The sequence below is a fragment of the Podarcis bocagei genome, assembly GCF_964188305.1.
Source record: "Podarcis bocagei genome assembly, chromosome: 7".
Classification (NCBI taxonomy): domain Eukaryota; kingdom Metazoa; phylum Chordata; class Lepidosauria; order Squamata; family Lacertidae; genus Podarcis; species Podarcis bocagei.
The window spans coordinates 52,590,942-52,614,341 of record NC_138132.1 but is presented as its reverse complement, the minus strand read 5'-3'; the positions used below and the strand labels follow the sequence as shown (position 1 = coordinate 52,614,341).

Below are 23,400 nucleotides of genomic sequence, written 5' to 3'. Positions count from 1 at the left end.
TGGACTATGCTGGGTCTTTCATCTGATCCAGCACAGCTCTTAACTTATTATCTCTTCCCATACCAGCTCCTTGTTCTGCTCACTTGGGACCTCAAAAATTTTCGTGTCAATGCAGAAAATTTGTCAAGTTCCTTGCAGGACACGCCTACTTCTTTCCCACAAGAGCTGTTCACACTGGGATTCCTCTGCAGCAAAGGAGCTGTGTTGGTTCAGAATGCAGAGAATGAGCATCGCTGAAAACCTCTGATTGGATGTGTGTTAGATTTCACAGAAGGTACCGTGCGATTCACGAGGCTGCCAAGATTTGAGGGGTAATATGCCAAGTAGTGAGAACCCCAGAGTTTGACCATTTGACGTACCCAGCTGTCATTCCATTGGTACTTCACTGAATTATTGTAATTCAGATGTTCTTTTAAATGCAACTCACTTTATTTACATGAGCACATACTGCAGCATGGGGGAGAGCTGTGTGGTGCAAAACCTAATGACCCCCACCTCACTGAAAAGACTGCCCCAAATCAGCCAGTGGAGCTGAAGTCCAGAGATGGTGCACTAACTTAAGCTAGAGATAAAGCTCCCTGGGGAGAGTCCGTTCAATTTCAATTTGGCCATTTTATCTACTAGCTGAAAGGTTTGGAGGGGCTGAGCCACGTTGGATCAATGCAGGTCTGGTTGGGTGGCTGTGGCTCCTATCCTCACCCTGATCCAGTCAATAGCAGGGGAACCAGTGACAAATTTAAGAGAAAAGCATGTGGAGCAGGTATATCCATCACATTAATGATCCGTCCCAATTCAATCAATGGGCAGAGTTGGAATCTGCTCCTCGGTCACTTCCTGTCCCAAATTCTTTATACTGCTCTGTTGCCTCTGCACTTTGCATGCTTCCTAAAACTACTCCACAGGCCCTTGCTTTGAGATTAGCCTCTGCATGGGGGGGGGGGGAATCCATGGACGTTATGATGCCTGAATCAGTGGCTGAATCGTTGGGCTGTATCCAGCATTGTCTGTCCACAAGCACAAGGGCCATTGCACTGGCAGACAGGTTGAGCTTTGATGCTGCACAACAGAGCAATCCAATGCAACAGACACACTAGTGGAACCTTGATACTCAACAGACGGCACATTCTATTGTGTGGCAAAGTTACCAGCAACCTGCTTATGCCTTCGTTTGAGCAACAATGCTCTGCTGGTACAAAGCTTCTCACCACTGGGACAAGTATAGTGCTAAGTCACTTTCACATTGGATACAACCCCATAGTTTCATAGACAGCTTACAAGACCCTTTCATTTTAGGCTATCTAGTCTATTCTCTGCTTGCTGCAAGAAATCCTGAACTGATGCCTGTTCACCTCCTGGTTGCAGGCAGCCTACTACGCCACCCCCGCTCTGACTGCTCATGCCAACCAGACATTTCTTCAACCATAATCTACCCTCCTGTGACTTAAGTCAATTTGATCTCTAATCCTGCCCTCTGGAGCAGCAGAGGACCAGCCTTTACCCTCTTCTAGCTGACAGCCCTTCAGGGATTTGAAAAGTGCTGTCATGTTTGTTGTTTCAAAATTTTGTGGTTTTAATCTGTTGCATTTTATCTGGTCAGGTGTGTTTGAAATGTTCTCTTTGGTATAAAATGACTGATAAATGTATAGAGTGACCATAATAACGAACTAACTAACTAACTAACTAACTAACTAACTAACTAACTAACTTTGACGTCTCGGGTCCCTCTGTACTTTTTAAAAACCAAGCCGCAGTATCCACCCGGATAATAAGGCAGGAGTGATAGAGAATGGCACTGATCTGCTAAGGGGGGAGCGATTTGGGAGGTTGGCATGTTTTTAATTGCTTTTATTGCATGGTGTCACTGAAGACTCCTGCAGGCAGCAGTGAAGTAGACAGATGACTTAATAGCCTGTCGACGCTGCAGTCTAAGGGAAGGGCTGGCTGCATATGATCCGACTGTCAATGGGGCACATGGGGCACAACTAGAGAGGAGGATGGCAACGAGCAGAAGGGAAGAAGAATGAGCTGGTGGCCAATGGCAACAAAAGTTCGTGGGTCATGGCTCTTTCCAAAGGGGCAGTTTCTAGTGCTACCCAGGCTGCAAGTGGAATTGAACTCTACACTAAGGAGAGCACTGTGCTCTGAGTGTAGAGCCCACTATGTTCCATCCACATGCTGTGACATGGGGGGTGGGCACTTGAAACTCAGCACATAGTCACTTTCAGCCCTACAACCCTTTTATCACACCATATATATTTAAATTCCATCTTGTAATAAAATGCTTATATGTTGTTATGAGTTTGCGGGGGAAGGAAGTGAGCCGTTTGTGAGATCCTTCTAACCCCTGGATCCAGCAGGTATTAAAATATAAGCCAGGCTAGCTTCCCGTGTTGAGGAGATTGCCTGGGTGGCGGGCCATTAAGAGAACAAAGGAAGGGGTACTGTGCAAGATGGCAAATTAGGGGGCTCCCTCAACTCAGAGATAGTTAGAAGACAAAATCCAGGGTTCATAGCTGGGTTGAAGTGATGTCCCCTAGAAGTAAAGCAGCAAGCTGGAGGGAGAGTCAGAGCAAACTATGAGAGCCGCGTTTGATGTCTGTTTGAATCACGCTTTGGGGTGTTGATGCTGTGAACCCCTCCATCACAGGCTCAAGTTGTATATATGTGCATCATAAAGACACAACAGTCTCTGTTGGGCTTCACTTCAAAGGAAACACAAACCCTGAGTAAGTGCCTGGAACCCCAGGAATCTCACACCTCTCAGAGATTGGGTTGGTGTGCAACGATATGTGTGTAGCAGCATATCAATATAGCACCAAAACAATATAGTGTTAATCCGTTGTGTTGTGGTGTTACAGAGTTATATGCCACTATAATGCTAGAATAGAATGCAAATTTAAATTTCTTTATATACTATCTATCTATCTATCTATCTATCTATCTATCTATCTATCATCTATCTATCTATCTATCTATCTATCTATCTATCTATCTATCTATCTATCATCTATCTATCTAACCATGTACACACATTCTCTGGTCATAGCAATTTTATCCACGCTATTAATGGGGTGATTGGAAAAGGCTTTTAAAAGAGAACTTTTTAATATAAGATTAACATGATACCCTCATGGTGTTATAGCACTGAACCTCTTTTATTTATTTAATTACTAAAGCAAGAAATTGGCGCTAATAGTAATAAAAAGATAATAAATGGGGGTCCTAAAAAAATGGTTCCTGTCCCAAAGGTTACAGTTAAATCTGTTCTGCTGCTGTGGTAGGTTCACTTTTAGAGCTATAATTTCTAGAGTGGTTTCAAGGCCTCTCCACAGGGAACTCTAGAAACTGTTATCTCAGTGCAGGGAACAGGGGTCTCCTAACAACTCTCAGCTCCCTTAACAAACTTCAGCTCCCATAATTATTTGGGGGAAGCCATGATTGTTTAAAGTGGCACCACAGTGCTTTAAATGTATGGTGTGAATGTGGTCTTCAAGTCTGGCCAAGGCCCTCATGTTGTCTGCTCTGGAGATGGGGAAGCCTATGGTCCTCCCATTATTCCTGCCAACTGACTGTGCTGCCTGGGACTGCTGGGAGCTGGAATCTAGCAACATCAGGAGAGCCACAGACTCTGGCCAGGACTCTCCAGTGCCTTGGGCAAAAGCCTTTCACTCACCTTTTAGCTGGCAATGCTGAGGGTTGAATCTAGGGGCTTTTGCAAATGCCCTTCCACCCAGCTACTACCTTCCCCTACGACAGCAAGCCCAGCTGGACACAGCTGCTGTCCCTTTTGGCACCTCCTACTGCAAGGAGTAGAAATGATAAGCAGGGGCAGAGACAGGAGGGAAGCTCCCTCTCCTTCCTGCTTTACCTACAACACTGTCCCCTCTCCGCCCCACTTGGCACCAGCAACAGTCTCCCACCCAGGCAGGGAGCTCAGGTGCTGAGTTCAAGTGTTCATTGGCAAACGCTGAATGGCCTTTAAAGATCTTGTTTTTCCTTCCTTTCAAAAGAAAGCCCCAAGGAAAACGCGCAGCCTACCAGCAAGCCCCCTTGGCGGAGCTCACATCCCTCACCCAAGCATGACAGGCAGCTGTTTTACTGTATTTGCTACCTGTGCTCATCCATCAAACCCATCGATCGGGCAACGGCGGAGTTTTATTAATGATCTTGTCAGTGGCCTGGTGCAAGGTGCAGAGGCTTGTCGGGAATGATAGATCACGGAGCGCACCGGCTGCTATTTATTCTCCAGTGACCTTGTCTCTCCCCATTGTTGCTTGCTTAAGAGTTATGAACGCGAGACATGATAATTTGATATTGATCTATATGGTAAGTGAAAAAATTCACTGCGTCGTTGATGTTTTAACCAAGGGGATGGCACGATAGCCCCAAACAGAGCGCTCCTTCCTGGCACCCATGGCTTGGGGATGTGCCCCAATGGGTAAATGGGGGTGGGAGGAGAGGAACTAAGGATGCTTGGCTCCTGACCCCCCCACCTCCCCCATTTTTCACAATAAGCTCTATGATGCCGCTGTGATCGGCAGGATCTGTTATAGCTTGGCAACAGAACTGCAACAGAAGTCAAAGGGAAACCTGGGATCCCCCCCCCCATTCTGGGTTTTTGGGGGAAAATGTTGGCTGGGAGAGGGATTTCCCTCCCCCCTACTTTTAATTATTTTTAAAACTGCCTTCTTCTTGCAGACCATATGCTGCAGCTATGGTTCCAAGATTTTCTCTACAAGCAGAAAAGCTGAAAAAGGGGCTGGAAACAATCTGCCATTATCTTTTTCTGCAGAAAGAACCCCAAGAAAATGAATGGTCTCCCCACAGCCCTGGAAGATAATAGGGCCAGGGAGGGGTTAGCGTTATGGCAGGGAAGAGGCTAACCTTTGGGGGCCTGGGGGCCACATTCACCATTGGCCAACCCTCAAGGGGCTGCGTGGAAGCACTGGGTGTGGCCAAAAGTGCATGTGGCCCCCTCCCCCCCACAGAGTCCCCCCCCCCGCTCATCAAATGATCACGCCAATATCTGGCAAAGCAGTGATTATTTGCATTCAGGAGGCTGGGCAGGGCAGATAGGTTTAAACCTGCACCATTCAACACAGCACTCCAATCTGTTTATTTATTGCAGCTCTGCCAAAATCCTTAGGGTCTTTGGGGTAAAGGGAAGCAGGTGGAAACGACAGGCATCTGGTTGGCCACTCTAAGAACAGGACTCTGGACTACATGGGCCATTGGCCTGACCCGGCAGGCTCTTCTTATGTCCTTAAAAATTTTCTCGGAGGCTGGATCAGGTCCCTGGAGCAGGAGCTAGCCAACCTGATCTATGGACTCTAGAAGAATGCAGCTACACCCTGATCTAGGTAGGCATGAATGACTGCTGGTGTTGGGGTTGTAAAAGGAATCAGGAGAAATCTGTGGAGCAAAATGCATTTCAATGGCCAGTGTGGTGCAGTGGTTAGAGTGTCAGGCAATGACCTGGAAGACCATTGTTTGAATCCCTACTTGGCCATGACAGCCCCTGCCTCTCAGCCTGTCCTACTTCACAGGGTTGTCGTGACAATTACACAAGGAGGGAAAGAACCTCTTGGAGGACTGAAATTTTTTTTTTTTAAAAGAGCCTCTTGGATAAAAAGCTGAAATACAAATGTAATAAATAAAATAAATATTGGCTGTGGTGGATTGACAGGTGAGGGCTATTGCTCTCATGTCCTGCTTGTGGATTCTCCTGGAGGCAAAGGCTTGTCTGCTGCGCTCGACTACCTGAAACCTTCAGATTGAACCACAACGGCTGTTCTAAAATTATTTTGCTCTTAAGCGTTTCTGGGTTATCTCAAACCAGAGTCATTCTTTGAAATCTTCCGAGTATGCAGACCAAAGTGGGTTGTGGATTGGCCTTATCTTGGCATGTGCATTAGCTATACTTGAGCAACACTGGCAGGAAGCTCATGTGTGCAGAGCCAGCCCCTTGGATGAACACTAGCATGAGCAGGTCTAGGCCTGTGGGGTCTCCAGGTTGAATTGACTCACCCTAGGAAGCCTGTTGGGAGCAGCGCAGAGAGAGGGGGGAGAGAGAGGTGTGCCTGGGTTATTAAGAGAGGCTGACATTTATTTGCTCTTCCCTAATGACTACTCCCTCCCCTCCACCACCCTGCATCTGTAGCCAAACAGAAGGAGAGTGTGGCAGAGCGTGCAAAAGGACAGATCGCAATTTACGGTGGGTTATTAGCCGTCCTCGCTCTGAGATTACACTCCCCTAATGAAGGACTCTTTTACGGCACCATAAAAATAGAGGGGAAAACCCCTCAAAAAGGAGAGAAAGAGAGAGAGAGAGGGGGAAAAAAAGCAGGGAGAGTTGGCTGGAAAGAGTGGAATGAAGAGGGGCAGGAGGGGACCAGGGTGTTTATGTGCATCTGTGATACCTGCTGAATGAGATATTATTTAATCTGAGATGGAGCCGCATGCAGGTTGAAGGTGAAGTGGATTGAGGACTGATGACAGAAAAGAAGCACCAAATGGAAGAGACTCCCCATGGGGAACGTCTTCAGCTGCAGGAGAATGGGAACTGAGTAAAAAGCATTTTAAAGCACATTGATCAGAGCAGCAGAATCCCCAATGACGCTCATTCCACAGCACACGCGAGAGCTACAATGATGTTTCTCTCATCTCTTGTGGAAGCACATGATAGGCAGAGCCACTTAGGTGCTGGCCACAATTCCGCATGTGCCTAGAAAGAACGGGTCTGATAGGTTTCCCCCTTGTTCCACTCCTTTCCAAGGGAAAATCGCTCTTTAGTAATAGATTGGGACAAATGGCAATCTGGGGGAAACCCAAATTTCTGTTTGCTGAGTGCTAAAGAGCTGTTTTCCCCTGAGGAATCAGTGAGAAAAGAGGAAGTGTGGATGAGCCCTCAGAGAATGCACTTTTGCACTTTGCCCTTTGATTGGCAAAGTGTTGTTGCCGTCCAGAGTGTCTAATTATAATAATTAGTGCAAATTGAGATGTTGCTTTAAAACAGAAAAGTAAACAAAAGTGGATAGAAAAGAGTTCAGAATTAAGTAGAAACTGCCAATTTCATATGGGGATTCTGCCCCCCCCCATGTTGAATGTTGCAACGCCCCAAAGACAACGGAATTTATAACACGAAAGGTTGCAGCTGGCAGCTTTGTCACTTTGTAACATTCAGTTACAAAAAGCATATGAGCATCAGTACAATGGGCTCTCATAACATTCCAGCTTCCTGAACCAGGTAAGGTTCACAGTCTGAAGTAGGCTGCAATCCTGCACATATTTGCTAAGGTGTAGAAATTGCGGGGTGGGGGGTGGGAATTGATCTGGTACCTCGTTTGCAGTTCTCAAACCAATACACAAACTGAATTGCAGCTATAGTTCTAAATTCCCACTTCTCTGAATTCTGCAATGCAGTTCACCATCAAAAAAGGAAATACGTAAATAAACGCAAACATAAAAAGCATATATTTAGTGGGAAATGTGCAAGAAAAAATTGTTTATAGCAGTGAAAACAATGCACAAAAATGCATATTAGGAAAAACTGTTTTTTAAAAAGTGTGCATATTTGGCAAAAATGTGTATATTAGAAATGTGCATGAGCATGTACACATGTTCATGCAGACTTTTAAAATAGAAACCTCAAAATGATGCAGAAATAGGGCAAAGTGAACTTAAGACAGAGAAAACGAAAAACTGAGAGAAACTGAAATTATTGTCAGATGTGTCCACCCCTAATATATTTACTTCTGAGTAAATATGGACAGGGTTGCATTGTTAATCTCTTCCAAATGTGCCATACAAGCCAACACTTTCTGGTGGCTGTTATAGCACAAATGTTGCCTGCATTATACATTGGGGGCTTGGGTGGATGCTCAGCCCCACAGGTGTGATTGCTGAGGAGGGAAGGGATTGATGGAATATACCCTCTTCTGGACTTCAGGATGTGTGTGTGCACGTATGTAGGAGGGAGGAAGGGGATAGCAACAATTTTCATTGTCATTCCCTCTTTAGGAACCCAAAAGTATACAAAGAACACCTAAAGATGGGGGTGGATGATGACAGGAGCCACTGGTTTGTTTTTTAGAGTCTAAGCAAGTCCATGTTTGCAGAACAGACAATCAGTTTGCTTGTACATGTAATTGTTCAACTGATGAAACTAGAAGCCTTCCGTGGGTAGGGGTGTGTGCTGTTGGGTGGGGCCCGGGGCTTCTGTTCAAAGCGCCTTGAGTTCCCCCAGGCCCTCGAAGGTAAAGCCAGCAATCCTGACTGACATGGAGCTCAAAATTACACCACTGCCAAACCCTGAACTCGCTGCAGGAAGAACATATTGCCAGCCAAAAACAAAAAACAAAAAAACAGACTGAGCAAGAAGAAAGCCAGATTTTATGAGACATTGATTCACAAGTTAAGAAAATAAATCGCAGATCCTGTCCAACCTTACTCATCATGAGATAAGGACTTGTCAAAATGCAAGGGTGGCACCGGGGAGTTGGAAAACAGAGCACTCAGTCACACTTTTGGAAAAACCTCACCACGCTGCCCCACATTTCCATGCCAGGGTGTTGTCACGAAGCCTCCCCGTCCAGGCGCCCATCGCTAGGCGGAGTAGAAATGCTTGAGAAGCTGCTTCTTGTCTACTTTGCCCATTTGGTTTCGCGGGATCTCCTCCACCACCAGCAGTTCAGAGGGGATGGTGTAAGGTGCCATGCACTCTCTGGGACACACAAGCACATGTTCTGGTTAAGAGACTGCTTCCGCAAATGTCCATCTCCTCTCTACTCCTGCCCTAGCGCTGAATCATGGCTTCCCTTGTGATACAGAGCTGGACAGGGACACTGGAAGCTGCCTAACAACAAGTCAGACCCTTGATCCATCTAGCTCAGTGTTATTTACTGGCAATGGTTGCCCAGTGTTTCAGTGGTGAATCTCTCCCAGTGCTACCTGGAGATGCTGAGGATTGAGCATGGGACCTCCTGCATGCAAAGCAGTACCTTTCCCAGTGAGCTACATCCCTTCTCCAAAATACTCTCAAGGAAAGGACTGTGCACCCCTTGGTAGAAGAGTCAACAGATATAAACTATGCAAACATTTGAGCCTGGAAATAAACCAGTGAAGGCTTCCAGTCATTAGAGCAGTGAGAAACTGCCCTGTTCAACTTGGGCCAGGTGAAGTGCTCATGTTTCCACTTTCCCTCCCTACAAATATTCCATATATACTAGCATACAGTTCACTGTGTCATAAGGCCTATGGTCCCCTGACCAGAACAAGCAAGGACAGAAGTGTTCAATCTGGAATCAAAACAAGAAGTGGGGCAGATGAAAAGAATGCACTTCTTTGTACAGTGCAAATTCCACTTCTGTCCTAATGGCCACTGGCATAGATGGACAAAGCAAAGAGTCTCCTATAATAAACATGTGAGCCTTCAAGGTGCTGCAAGACCTTTTATAGCTTTAAAAGGGGATTAGAGAAGGTCAAGGAGGAGGAGGAGGAAGTCTTTCAGCAGCTCTCAGCCATCATGGCAAATAGGAATTTCCATGTTCAGAGGCAGCGTACCACTGTTGTGGAAGATCAAGGGCTGCTTTTTTATCTCATGCTTGTGAGCTTCTAGGGGAGGACATCTAGCTGACCACTGTAGGAAGCAGAATGCTGGACTAGAAGCTGATTTGGCCTCATCCAGCGCAGCCCATGTTAGGCTCCTATGCAATCGGTTGTGCCTATTCTGATGGAACGCTGTCCTTCAACCAGGGGGTTTAGATCAAGGGTGGCACAGGAGGAGCAGCTGCTTGGAGGGCGTTCTGTACTCACATATTACTCTGGGTCACCCACCCATGCACATGGATACTTAAGGCTGAGTAACAACATACCACAGTGTGTGTGTGTGTGTGTGTGTGTGTGTGTGAGAGAGAGAGAGAGAGAGAGAGAGAGAGAGAGAAAGTGCCCAGACAAAGCACCTCCAAGAAGCAGAATGGATCACGTTTAATGGGTTCTCATCAATCCTTGCAATTAGATATGGCAGGAAGAGCAAATGACAAATTGTCAACATAAGCGCTAAGGAGCCTTGCAAACTCCCGGCCCTCCACACAAGCCCCCCTCCCATGTGCAACCCCCCCATTCCTCTTGATCACAGGCATGCATGATGGGGAGGATGCCAAGCAAGTTCAGCATCTTATTAAAGCCCCACCAGGGGACTGTCTGAGCACGAAAGAAAGTCACCTTGCCCACTGCAAAGTGTGCAAAGCATGTGGGATGCTTTCCCTCACTAGACTGCTGGCTGCAGGGCATGCCCTGCTCTGACGGGTACCTCGTGGGCACAGAGTCTGGAGTGACATGCCAAGCCCGCCCAGCATGTCAGGGCTCTTCTCCTCCCTCAGTGCCTCCGCTGCTTTCAAACTATCGATGCCTTTCTGCCATGCGGAGGAGGCCTCAAACTCAGGACCCGCTTGTCACCGGGAGCAGATTGGAGGCGAAAGCCACGAAATGAATCACTCTGAAGAGGGACATGTGTCTCCTGCCAGAGAATGTGGCGGGGGGCGGGGGGACGAAGGGAGGCAAGTGGCGTGGAAGATAAAGAGGAGAGACAGGACGAGCGGCAGTGAAAGAAGCCGGCAGGGGTGTGAGACCCGGGAGGCAGCGTGCGGAGAGAGCGGGCCAAGGACCCTTCCCGAGGTGCTCAAACGCTGTTGCTCCAGAGAGATGCATCGCATTCAGGCTGGATTTCTCCTCTCACAGCCTGCCCTGCAATCTTGGGGAGGAGACAGGCAGGAAACTGAGGCACAAGGACAAAGAGGGGAGATGTGAAAGGGGATAGCACTTGTTCCCCTGCTGCCACCACCCTAACAGCTCGAGAAGTGATGGAAGTGAAGGAAGTTAAAGGCTTGATAACAGCTATGCTGGGCCCTCTGCGATTGACGCGGCTGGTTTTCGGCTTTCTTACAGCCTTTATGCAACACACCTTATTCTCCCTGCGCAGCCTGCCGAAGAAGCTTTTGTAACACTGGTATACCATTCCCTCTTCTGGCCATCACTGGGCTGTTCTTTCTATTGAGGAGCTGGGCATTTATACACGGATAATCTTTGCCTGGGAGGAGGAAGTGGGGCTGTACGTGTTTGGTGGTGATGGGGAACCCATAGCACAAGAAGCAGGAAATGACCAATAACCAACACTGCTGGGCTCATAATCAGCTCAACCAGTTTCCAGGGCCACACTTTCAGATGCCACATATACCAGTTCCTAGGAGAATGCTAACGTGGGCATGGTGTAGTGAGCACCCCAGGTTGGTTGCAGCCTAACTATGGGAATGTAGGAACCTCATTTACATTGTTCGTCTGGCTCAGCACTGTCTACACTGACTGTCGGTGGGTCTCTAGCGTTTCATAGAGAAGACGTCCTTCTGCATACAAAGCACATGCTCTGCCACTGAGCTACGGTCCTTCCCTAGGGAAGCAGAAGGCTAAACTAGATGGGCTTTTAGTATGACCCTTTAGGGGTCTTTCTATTTTGTTATGTAAAAAAAAATGTATGGGTGCTGTGCAAGTGCCCAGCTAGCCTCTCAAGTGTTATGCGAGAAAGCTGGCATGCAGGCGGGGGAGTGAGAGGCCAGGGCTCAAGGCCTCCGCACCTCTGGATTTCTTTGTGAGTTTTCTTCGCTGTTTATTCAGAGCAACAGAGGCTAGCAAGAGTATTCCTCACATTTGCTAAATTGCAAACCTCCCACTGTGATTTTTGCAAATCCTGGGGACTGTTTAATTCGGCAGCTGTGCAGCCCTGGATGAAACAAGAATGCCTGTGGTTTGTGAATAGCACCAGTTTCACATACCCTCTAAAAAAGCATCCAATATGTTTTTGGGAGTGGGGGATGGAGCAGCCACCTGGGACAAGGGAACCCTTATTCAATTTGTATTAGTTGAACTGATGAAAAATTGTGTGTGTGTGTATGTGTATTCTGCTTCTATCATTTCAGCACACCTTGGAGACTAGCTCTCTAATTTAGGCCCAGCTTGGTAGCAGGGGAGGGCAAGAAAGCACATAGGAATACCATTGCACAAAAAAATCTAGAGCCATGTTTGTAGCCTCATGAGTCAGAAGGAATTAACTGTGTTGTTCCAGACCCATTGGCCTAGAGGGAAGTAGCAATAGATAGTCCAACAGCAGCCCAGCCTATACGTGAATAACATATACAGACTAAATAGCTAGGATGCAACCAGCAGCTTTATAGAACCAAGTGGACCCCTATTGGCTCCTGGTGTCACCTGACCCCCTCTACTAAACACTGATAGCTGCAGTGCCACCCTCTGGTCAGTGATGGCATTAAACTGCAACAGAGGACAACTGTCCCCTCTTGGCTAGACAATCGAAACACAGACTTCTACAACCAGATGAAAGTCTGATGTTCTGGACTACAACTCCTATTAGCTTCAGCCAGCAGAGTCATGGTCTTGCTGGCTGGAGCTGATGGGAATTATAGTACAAGATATCCAGCGGTCACAAGGTTGGAGAAGGCTGAAGTAGGAAAATCATATTGGAGTAAAGTAGAGAAATGAATGGCATTCTACCAGGATATTTACTTTTTGATTTACCTGCTGAATATATTTTCATTCTTACCGTAGGAAAAATATCATAAATGTTGGGAAGTTTGGAAACCAGCTTGTAAATAACCTTAGTTTATACCCACTGGTTTGGCTACTGTTCATCCTGCATTTATTCATTTTACTTATTTAATATATTTATACCCCGCCTTTCTCCCAAGTAAGTATTCAACTGGAATAGACAATGGCCTGCCCTATACCTTCCCATGACACCCCATACCCAGTGGGTGCTGCCATGTTACCTTGCCCATTCCTTCAGGTCCGTGAGAGACAGTGCCTGGCCCTCATGCAGCCTGACCACAGCGCTGATCTTCTGACCCCATGTCATGTCTGGGGCACCAATCACAGCCACATCTGGAGAGGGGGAAAATGTGAAAGAGTCACACAGGGAAGGTGGGAGGAACTCCCTCCTACAAGAAATTCACCTGGCTCTGCCTTTACTTTGTCCAAGCTTATTATTTGGTCTCTGTGTTAAACTTGGTGCCTGTTTCAGTTTGGTGGGCAGGCTGCTAAAACTGTTTTAACTTGAGATGACTTATTTAATTTATTCATTATGCTATTATTTATTTCATAAAATTTATATACCACTTGATAGTAAAAAATCAAGGAAGATTTACAATCCTACTTTAAAACATATTAAAATTACTTATTTGCAATAGCTGTACTATTTTCTCTCTCTTTCTTTAAACGCTCTGCCATTGTTTTATATTTTGCCTTAACTACAGCTCGTTAGCTGCCCTGAGTGCCATTTATGGGAGAATATGTCTCAGGTTCAGGTCCTGATGTCTTCAGGTAGGGCTGGGAAGGACCACCTAAAACCACAGAGAGCCACTGCCAGATACTGTTTACAATCCTCCAAACTGTCTTTCTCAGTATACAGGGCAGTTTCGTTTGATATGGTGGGAGAGAGAGAGAGAGATTGAGTGTGTGTGTGTGTGTGCAAGTGAAGGAGGGTGGGTGGGTTTACCTGGGATGTGGAATGCCATTGGGGGACCTGTCAGACCTTGCTGCGCTTTGTAAAGCACTAAGTACATGAACTGAACTATGTTAGCAAATCAATAAATAGCTGCAGGGCGGGGCTAGGCTTTACCAGCAATGCTGGGGTGGGCCAGCAGGTGGCGCTCGACTTCCAGGGCACTGATTTTGTAGCCGCCGCTTTTGATGATGTCAACTGAGGTCCGTCCTCTGATCCAGTAGGTGCCCTCCTTATACACAGCGGTGTCACCTGGAAAAAGAAATGAGCTGGTAAGACGAGGTAGGCGACATTTCTAGGGGCGGAACAGCAGACTGGAGATCGACATCTAGAAGCCACTAATAAGGAAAGAGGAAGAGGTGTGGCAGTGATGGCAGAGAAGGCAAAGACAAGAGGCAATGGCCAGTGAGGGCAGCTAATAGGATGAAAAAAGGAGGGACAAAAATAAGAACGAATTGATGTTGTGCCTCTATTATATGAAAAGCATTTTAATACCAATTAAAAACAATGCACGTCCATGACAATGCACATACAATATTTGACTTACTATTTGCTGTACTATAGTTATTTGTTCTGACCAATGAGGGAGACCTCGAGTGAAAGATATTTGGCTATGGTAAACATTGCTAACATATTGGTTCCATTTGTTTTCATTCTCTTATTTTATGACAGATTATGAGCCATACCTAGCAGTTTGTGGACACCTGGCTGTTCTAATTTGGAAACTTTTTTTTTTATATAGCAGCTGCTGATCCATACCAGCAGGATGCCAGCACCATCACCAAGGAAGACATCACTTGCCAACTCTAGGGCCTGAGATGGTCGCATTGGAGAAATGTGCTCTTTAGGTACTTGGGTCTCAAGCCACAGGACTTTACACACTAGAACTAGCGCCTTGAACTGGGTTGGTAGCTCAATGCCAGTGCAGCAGCTTCAGAACCAGTGTGACACATGGGACCTCCATGTTCACAGACAATATGCCACTGAGCACTTTCATGGCTTGCCTGTTGGGCTTCTTGGAAGAATCTGGTTGGCTGCTGTGGCAAACAGGATGCTGGACTAGATGGATCTTAGGGGTCTCATCTAAAACGGATTGGTTAGATTAGATTAGATGAGCCTGACCAAAGGCTTACCATTGTCCTTTCTACCATGAGGGAGTCCATCCTGGCCATGACCAGGTTTCCTTTTGTGGCTTGTCTCCCAGATCCTTCTGCCCTCTCTCTCACTTACCCTCCCTCACATCCTCCAGGGCTCTGGGAAGCTGCAGCCTCCTAGGCAAGAGAAGCACAAGCCCCTCTCTTGCCTGTGCCATCCACTGCCATTCTGAAATGTCAGCTGAACACAAGGTTGTTCTCTGAAACATCAGCCCAACATAGATATGGAGGGTCTGCCCTCTGCGGACTGGTCATAATGGTCCTCTTGCCTCAGCCCACAACTGGCTACAGCTTGTTGGCATTCGAGGTATGAGGTAGCAGAGAGAAATGGGATGAACTCACTAGGGCCAAATCTGCATCAGTTCAAGCATCACCATGAAATGTCACCATTTCAAACAGTCATGGGATCCCCCCAAGAATTCCAGGAGGTGTGCTTTGTTACGGGTGCTGTTAGGGGCCCCTGCCACCCCTTCCCCAGCTACAATTCCCAGAGTGGTTTAACAATCAATCTCTCTTCATAGGGAACTCTGGGAACTGTAGCTCTTGAAGGGGAACAGGGGTTTCCTTACAATTCTCTGCACCCTCAACAAACCACAGCTCCCAGAATTCTTTTGGGGAAGCCATAGCTGTTTAAGGTAGTACAGTGGTACCTCAGGTTAAGTACTTAATTCATTCCGGAGGTCCGTTCTTAACCTGAAACTGTTTTTAACCTGAAGCACCACTTTAGCTAATGGGGCCTCTTGCTGCTGCTGCGCCGCCGGAGCACGATTTCTGTTCTCATCCTGAAGCAAAGTTCTTAACCCGAGGTACTATTTCTGGGTTAGTGGTGTCTGTAACCTGAAGCGTCTGTAACCTGAAGTGTATGTAAGCCGAGGTACTACTGTATCATAATGCTTCAAATGTATGGTGTGGATGTGGTCTAAAACTCTAAATTGCCTTATACTGAGTTGTATCACTGGTTCATTTCACTCAGTATTATTTGACTGGCAGGGGCATTCCAGAGTCTCAGGCAGAATTCCTTCCCTGCCTTCCACTGCTTCCTCTGGAACTAAACCGGGTATCAGGAAAAGCTCCCAGAGCACATAGCTGCATTTCTCTCTGCTGGTGCTCCTGTGGCAGCTCAGAGCGCTCACTGCTGGCCTCCTTCTCCCTGGGTGGGGGAAAGGACCTGCCATGTAATTGATGTGCAGGACAAAAAGGGATTGGATTGTGCTCATCTCCCCCTCATTATCTTAAGGGGAAGGAAGCTGTGGATGCAGCAGTGTTTCCAGAGTGGCTGTTTTAAAATTCTTGCAGGTTTTATTAAGAGTGCCTGAGATGGAATTTGCATATGAAGATGCAGAGGTGTCAAGTAGTGTAGCTTTGTGAAGGAGAGGTGTAGAGATGGCAAGCGAAATCTTCTTCCAAGGAAGGGCTGGGGAGGTGGGCTAGAGTACTTTCCAACATCTTTCTATGTGAGGCCTTAGACAATTACAACAGAAATAGCATCTAAGCACTTGTAGCAATCTCTATTTTTATGAAGGCCTCCCAGAACAGAAGCTTCAACAGCGAGGTTGTGTAGTGAAGATACTGGGGGATATTTAGTTCAATCCTCCTACTGAACTGCAGCGTTCAGTTAATTGCTTTGACCTTATTACTGGACTGAGCATAGCTGTGCAGATGTACCCCTGCACCTCTTCATTCTCCCCCCATGCTGCTGCTACATTTCACTGGCCTCTTGTCATTACACTGGTGACATGGGTTGATTTTCTTTAAAATCAAAACAAGAGAGGGAAAGGGCTGATGGCTTCTACATGATCATAGTAAAAGGCTCAGTAGTGCCTAAGGAATCCCCTCTTTTTTTACCTAGTTCCTTGACTAGGTGCACTCCACATACACCTGCTATATTCTGTCAAATATATTCCTAGATGTACCAAGCTGCAACAAGCTGTGCAACAGGCGAAGTCACAAAGATTCCAGTGCAGGCCTGTGATATCATTGAAATCAGATGTGATCTGCTGTTGCAACTTCCTTCCTTTAGAAACAGCGACTGTTTTGAAAAGGGCTCCCCTCTCTGCTTCTTTGCACCTTCCACTCTAGGCTCCAAAGTGTTGGGCGGTAGGAGCTTCCCTGGAAGCGAGAATTCCAGGTCCCTCTTCGACTTCTGAGAATGTCTTCCTTCGCTTGACAGACTCTCCCAGGGAATTCCCAGCTGCCAGACTCTTTCAGTAGCACAGAGATCATTCACTTTGAGCAGGTACAGACAGAATGAGGCATCTTCCCTGCTGGATTCCTTTGCAGAGGCCTGCTACTTGGAGAGCTCCCTTGCTCTCTGAACTAGCATGTTGACAGGATAGGGCTGGGCGTTTCAGCTCAGAGACATCTCCCTTCCCACCCCCACCCCCTTTGGGGAAGGTCTCCTCTGAAGCAGTCAGAAGCAGAAGCAGATCTCTGTGCTCCTCTGGTGGCTTTCATCAGAGAGATATTGAAATTATCCCGCAAATGCAACTAATTAGTCTGAGAGGGGAACAGCTGGAGGGGCAGCTCGTGGAGGATGTGATGGGTAGAGAACAGACTCCTCAAGTCTTTCATGGCACCAAGTGAAGGGCATCCAGCGGTGTGCAAGATGCTTTGAACTGGAGAAACGTTCTGGTTCTGTTGGCTGGTGGAGGTGGGGGAGGAGAAAGGGTTGTTCCTTTTGTCTTTGCCACCTCAAGCACCTGCTTGGGGGCAATGGTGGCTAGTGCCCACTGGGACTGGTAGGGCAGAAGACAGGGAAACCAACAGTCAGAGGAACCAAAGAGGCTGCAACGATTAATTCTAGTTTTCTCCTCCTCCTCCTCTTCCTTGTGGAATTCTAAAAAAGGGCAATACTGAGACTGAGGAGGAGGAAGTTGATGGGCACTGCCATCCCCTGGACTGGTTGGAAGAAAGAAAGAAGGCAGGCAGGTGGGGCAGGTTGAGGTCAAAGGGGCAGTGACCATTCATCCAAATGGATCAGCCTCCAGTGAAGAGCAAACCATGGACAGCAGGACAGTGCTCCAAAAGGAATCTTTCGCCGGGGTTTATGCCAGCCTCCTGCTGGACTTGACAACAGCCACGGCTGAAAACTGCCCCAGGAGGTGTTAATGCCATACTCTGAAAATTCCAGTGCAGGGGCAGAGTCTCAGGGCTCACATATAACACAGAGAGAGCAGCAAAGCGCTTGGATAAAAGGCATTCTGTACAAAAGGAGGCTTGTGGAGAACAGGTGCGGGAGGGGATGCAGAATGACAAACAATTAGAGGGAAGGAGTAAGAGATTAATGACGGGATGGGAATCGGTTGTCCCCACAACAGCCATGCGAGGTGCAGAGTTTATGGCATGCAAGGGTCTGTGATGTGTGTACGTGTGTGTTACGGACATAAACCTCCCCACACTCCCCAAATGAAAGCTGCATCAATAGTTCCCCATCTGCTCACATATATCACACACTTCATTCCAGTTTATTAGCCGGAATAAATCATAAATATTTCATTATACATCAACGGTGCTCGACTCCGGGAAGGCACAATCCATCACCCCGATGCTCCCCACGACCCGCCACCGTGCATTAAGCTTTCCAGTCTATTAAACAAGATTGATACAGTGTGCTGGGATGGACTGAGGGAATGTATTTATAGCACACTGGGGGAAAGGGAGGGCACCGAGAGCACGCAAGCAGCCTGGACAAGATGAAGCTCCCCTCAATGGTACGTGGGCCACGCAGCTACAGGAGAAAGTGCAGCATCCATCAGGGGCCGAGTCTCCCAGGCACTCGTGAATGATTGCATCAGCCTGGTTTTCTCTAGTGTCATGTTAATTAAATTGTGGGGCACACCGGACACCCCCCTGACCTGTCAAGAGGCTGTCGCCTCGTGCTAAGAGACAATATGGAAAAGAATTGGGGAGGGAGGGAGAATCCAGTGGACTTTCCCTCTTCCAGTCCAACAGATGTCTGGTCAACTTTTCCATCAAATAAAAGCCTGGCAAATTCTGTAACAATAATTTGAAATGAAATTGTTCCTATAGCAGGGAGGTTCTTCCTTGCATTTAATCTCCTTAGGGTTCAGAAAGGAACATCTTATTTATCGGTGGACAATGGGAACAGCCATAAGTAAATATGTAGGGCCCTACTGGGTCAGCCAAAGACTCCATTACTCTGTTCTCCAAGTGGCCACCCAGATGCCTATGAGAAGCCTGCAAGCAGGATGTGAGATGCAACACTATATCTCACGGGAGCGTGTTCCATATTTTACCTATGTGCTTTGTGAATAAGTCTTCCACCAGCTGCTTCTGATCCACAACCCTCTTGAGTATCCATGAGATGTTTTTGCCTATGTCCTCTTTTGCCCTCCTCCAGTACCCCAGTTGAACTGTAACTCAAAATAAGACCCAGCAAGCCAAAAATGAAACCAATGTTCACTGTGTCAAATGCAGGGGACCATGTGATGTTGCATCTCCTGTTCGTGTGCATCCAAGTCCCGAGTTAAAATCCAAAATAAGTGAAGAGGAAGAGGGAAGAGAAAAACTGACAGATCTCTGCAGGTGACGACTATGCCTCAGAAGAAGAAATTATATCACTCATCAATTTGCAAAGCTCCAGACCTCTGCAGGTGACACAATGCCTCAGACTAAGAAATTATACACCACTCATAAATTCACCAAGATCCATTTTAATACTAATCAGACTTCTTTGCTGTCCCCTGACTATCTCTGGGGCAGATTTTCACTCCCCTGGTGGTTCAGATCTTCCTTCTAATTGCTTAATGTACATTTCCTTTAAGATTAAATAACTTACTCCCACTCCTGTTCACAGTTCACCTCTACCCCTAATATGTCTAACTATGGATCCCCATCATAATTCCTGGCTCTGGGTGGATGACACAGTTTATATTTCATTTATGCAGGGCCAAATGTTTGCTGTAGAAGACAAAGAACCAGTATGGTATCTGCTTGGAGTGCTTGCAACCTATATTGCTGGACATGGCAGGGAAGAGAGAAGTGAGTTGGCAGGGAAGGAGATAAAAAAAAAAAACATTCAGGAAAGGCTTAGCTAGGCAAGCAAGTCTTCAGGGAGAGGGGTGTAACTGAACTGGGAGTACGAGAGATGCAGAAGTCAGTTTCTTAAAAATTTGAACGTCGTCTTCTTCTTCTTCTTCTTCTTCTTCTTCTTCTTCTTCTTCTTCTTCTTCGCAACCAATATCCTAGTCCTTCTTTAATAAAATTAACTCTGAGATTACTGTATGGAGGCAGAAAGATTCCTAAATGCCCCAAGGAATGCAGCTCATTTTCAGGAACACCACTCTGAGAAAACAGCCAGTGTTACCAACTGGGGGTCTGATTCCTTCCTCCTTGAGGAGAAAAAGAGAAACTCTCAGGAGAGGATTTGACTTTCCAAATAATTCCTGATACCCCTATTCTCCTCTGAACTCTCGTCACCAGGAAGGACCATGAGGCCAGCCCCATTTTGGCCTGCATTCTGTCCTCAGATTCCTGCTCCAAATTCACCACCACGCCACAGTCAAAGACTTCCAGAGCAAACAAGGTCCCTTTAAAAGTGAAAGCCTCATTCATTGTGGCAATAGAGCCAACACCCTGAAAGAAGCCAAAACCCTACTCAAGGCTCAGTCAGAGGAGACTAGTTGCTGGAGCAACATTCAAATATAGCTTGACTAGCTTCTAGTCCAAACTCCACTTGGAACTCTCCATGGTGCTGACCGTCTCCCTGTTCTGCATATCTTAGACAAGGGGTTCCCAGCTGTGGTCTGCCGAGGTGTCCATGAGGGTAGTCTGTATACACACAAATAAAACCCACACAGCATCTAGCACCATGCAATACAATGACTACAACAGGCATGAAAATCCACACAGATCCTCAGCAATTTTCAAGTGGTCCATTGTTGGGGGGTATGGTGGGAAACCCTGTCTTAAACCTGACTTTCCAGTTTGTCTAAACACATATGTCAGAATCTGACTCCTGTCTGCTAATCAGCCTTGCTGGACTTTGACCCTGGCCTGACCAGACTCTGATCACCAGACTGTGGGTAGATTTGTCTCCTAGCTGCATCCCACCTGAGCAGCAGGCACTGCTGCCTGAAACATAACACACTGTAAGGAAAGTTTGCCTTGAGGTGGCTGGTAGAGATTCCCTCTGCATCTCTTCCTATAGACACTTGGTGTCTTCTGGATTCCTACTGCTGCAATGACTAATAAAGCACCAAAGGCTTCTGTGGGGAAAGGAGACAGCACAAAAGGACAGTCCAAACCTTCCTCAGAACCTTGCCATCTGCTTATTATCTATCAATACTTATAAAGAACTTGATTCTCCATTGTAGCCGTCCATCCTCTTGTAGTATCTAGGTTTCACCCTGCTGAGACTCATTTGTGGCCAGCAGGCTGCACAGAAGACACAGCCAATCACAGCAACAAGAGGTTCCCCCAGGTTTTAGGCTAGAGGAACCAGGTAGGATTATCAGCTAGGAGTGGGCATATTTTTTTTTCCTTTCCTTGTGGTGTGGGGGGTGCATGTCACCTTTCTATAGGCTATGAGATATTGAATACCAATCACAATTGGCAGGTGGAACAGTAAGGCCTGTAGGTTTATTATGTATTTATTTTAAAAAAGTTTATACTGCTTAACATAATAAAAATCTCGAGGCCAAAGATGGGGAACCTGCAACCTTTCAGATGTTTTTGGACAGAAAAAAGAGACACCTCTGACATATGTACTGTCCCAGTTTTTCCATTTATGAACTCTATCTAATCAATAAAGCTGTGACTGTATTTTAAACCCAAAGGCTGGTGTCCACCTCTTCTATGCCAACCGCATATATTTATGAGTGCCCTGTTTTTCCTTCCATTTCTCGCACTCTCCATGAGGAGAAGCTGTGCTCTGCTGCCCTTCCTGGATGTCAGCACTCCGTGGCCAGGAGAGAAGGAGTTAACCAGGGAAGCGGATCTCAGAAGCTCTCACAATGGAGGGCCCTGGAGCACGCAGCATCCTGCCTGCCTGCAATGGAATTCTTGTCATGCTCCGAACTCCGTGAGTTTGTTTGTATTCTGTGCACAGCAGCACAGAGCCTGCTGTCGGAGTCATGCTGCGAGAAAGGGCAAAGCCCTGCCGAGATGAAAGAATGTGAGGCGCTGGTAGAGCCTCCCCCGGCATTTACACCTTTAAAAAAGAACAACAGAAAGACAGAAAAGGAAACCCACTCAAGGGCTTTTTTTTTTTTTTGCAGAGAACTCTGCTAATAAGCTCTTCCTCAACAAGAGGCAGGATGGAGGCAACCCAACAGTTCGGGGAGAGGCTGCAGAGGAGCTCTCTGTCACACACCTGCTTCAGGTACTTAGGAGGCAGGAGCCTCGGCAAAGGTAGCCTTCCATTGACGAATGCCAAGCCACTCACTCCTACATCTCCATTTGGCTACTAACCACTAATAGTGCTGTTGAGGGATCTGCATGGCAAGCTCCCTGTGCAATAGGGTTTGGGAACACAAAAGTCAACTGGTAATTGAGGAAGTGGGCAAAGCAGGAAGTGCCTGCCTTGAAGCACAGGTGGTTTTTTATAATGTGCCAGAGCCTTGATTCCTTGTTGTGCAGAATGTACTGGCCCTGTTGTCACCTCTCCCTGCAGGCAGAAAGGACAGATCAGTCACTGGAATGTGCAGAAATCTCTGGGGTGTGTGTAAATTGCAGGCTTTAAAATCAGATCAGGTGCAAATCTGGTATCCTAAAAGGATGGGTCTCCAAAGGGCTGTACCTGAACTGGATGTTTAATGCACCCCCATTGTTCAGCTCGGACACTGAGGTCCTCCTCCAAGGGTCTTCTGTGGGTTCTCTCACTGTGAGAAGTGAAGTTACAGGGAACCAGGCAGAGGGCCTTCTCGGTAGTGGCACCCTCCCTGTGGAACACCCTCCCTACATATAAGCAACTATCTGACTTTTAGAAGACATCTGAAGGCAGCCCTGTTTAGGGAAGTTTTTAATGTTTACGGTTTTTTTACTATTTTGCTGGGAACCGCCAAGAGCAGATGAGGAAACCCAGCCAAATGGGTGGGGTATAAATAGTAAAATTATTTTTATTCTTAAGCGAGAGCTGACTGAACTGCCAACTACCCAACCCTCCTAGGAATGCCACATGGTGATTTGTCTCTTAGCTGTAGGGCAAAATATTTTACAATCCATCTCTCCACCCCCCCCCCCATTAAGCCATATCCATCCATAGAGGCACATAGCCCTCTCTTCAGACTAGCTGTTGCTCCCCAGCAGCATACTGCCTCTAAACATGGTTCCACATGGCGAACTCATTCTCTGAAAGCAGAGCCTTATGCAGTCATGATAGCACCATACAAGCACAAAAAGATTTACAGAAGTACGTTTTTTTGGGCAGTGGGGGTCTCTAAGGAGAGGTGGGTAGGAGACCCAAAACAGCCTAGGCCTGAACATACATAGAGGCCATGGAATGCTGGCTGACTTTTAGAACTGAAGGAAAGGAAGACTGAAAACAAGCAAAGAGGTGGTATGGAATGGACTATTCTGAAAGAAGACATGGTTGGCTGGCTAGCATGCTGAAAATGAGTACTTTGCACTGCAACATTCTGCTGCATGTCCCCCTTATGGTGACTAACAGCCACCAAGAGATCCATCCTCTATTAATTTGTCTAATTCCCTTCAGAGCCA

At 46.8% G+C, this 23,400-nt stretch overlaps 1 protein-coding gene across 5 annotated transcripts in view; it reads right to left on the bottom strand.

Moving 5' to 3' along the window:
* Positions 1 to 8,374: 8,374 nt before the first annotated feature.
* The window catches only part of ACSF3 (acyl-CoA synthetase family member 3), a 67,267-nt gene continuing 52,241 nt past the window's right edge, over positions 8,375 to 23,400 (bottom strand). For 4 of the 5 annotated variants that reach the window (XM_081201204.1, XM_081201205.1, XM_081201202.1 and 1 more), the window contains 3 exons: positions 13,685 to 13,819; positions 12,837 to 12,948; positions 8,375 to 8,722 (listed from right to left, as the gene is read on the bottom strand). In XM_081201204.1, the coding sequence (XP_081057330.1) occupies positions 8,605 to 8,722; positions 12,837 to 12,948; positions 13,685 to 13,819 (365 nt within the window). In that variant the 3' untranslated portion in view covers positions 8,375 to 8,604. The remainder of the gene's footprint in view (positions 8,723 to 12,836; positions 12,949 to 13,684; positions 13,820 to 23,400) is intronic. The other variant, XR_014009932.1, reaches the window with a different exon arrangement.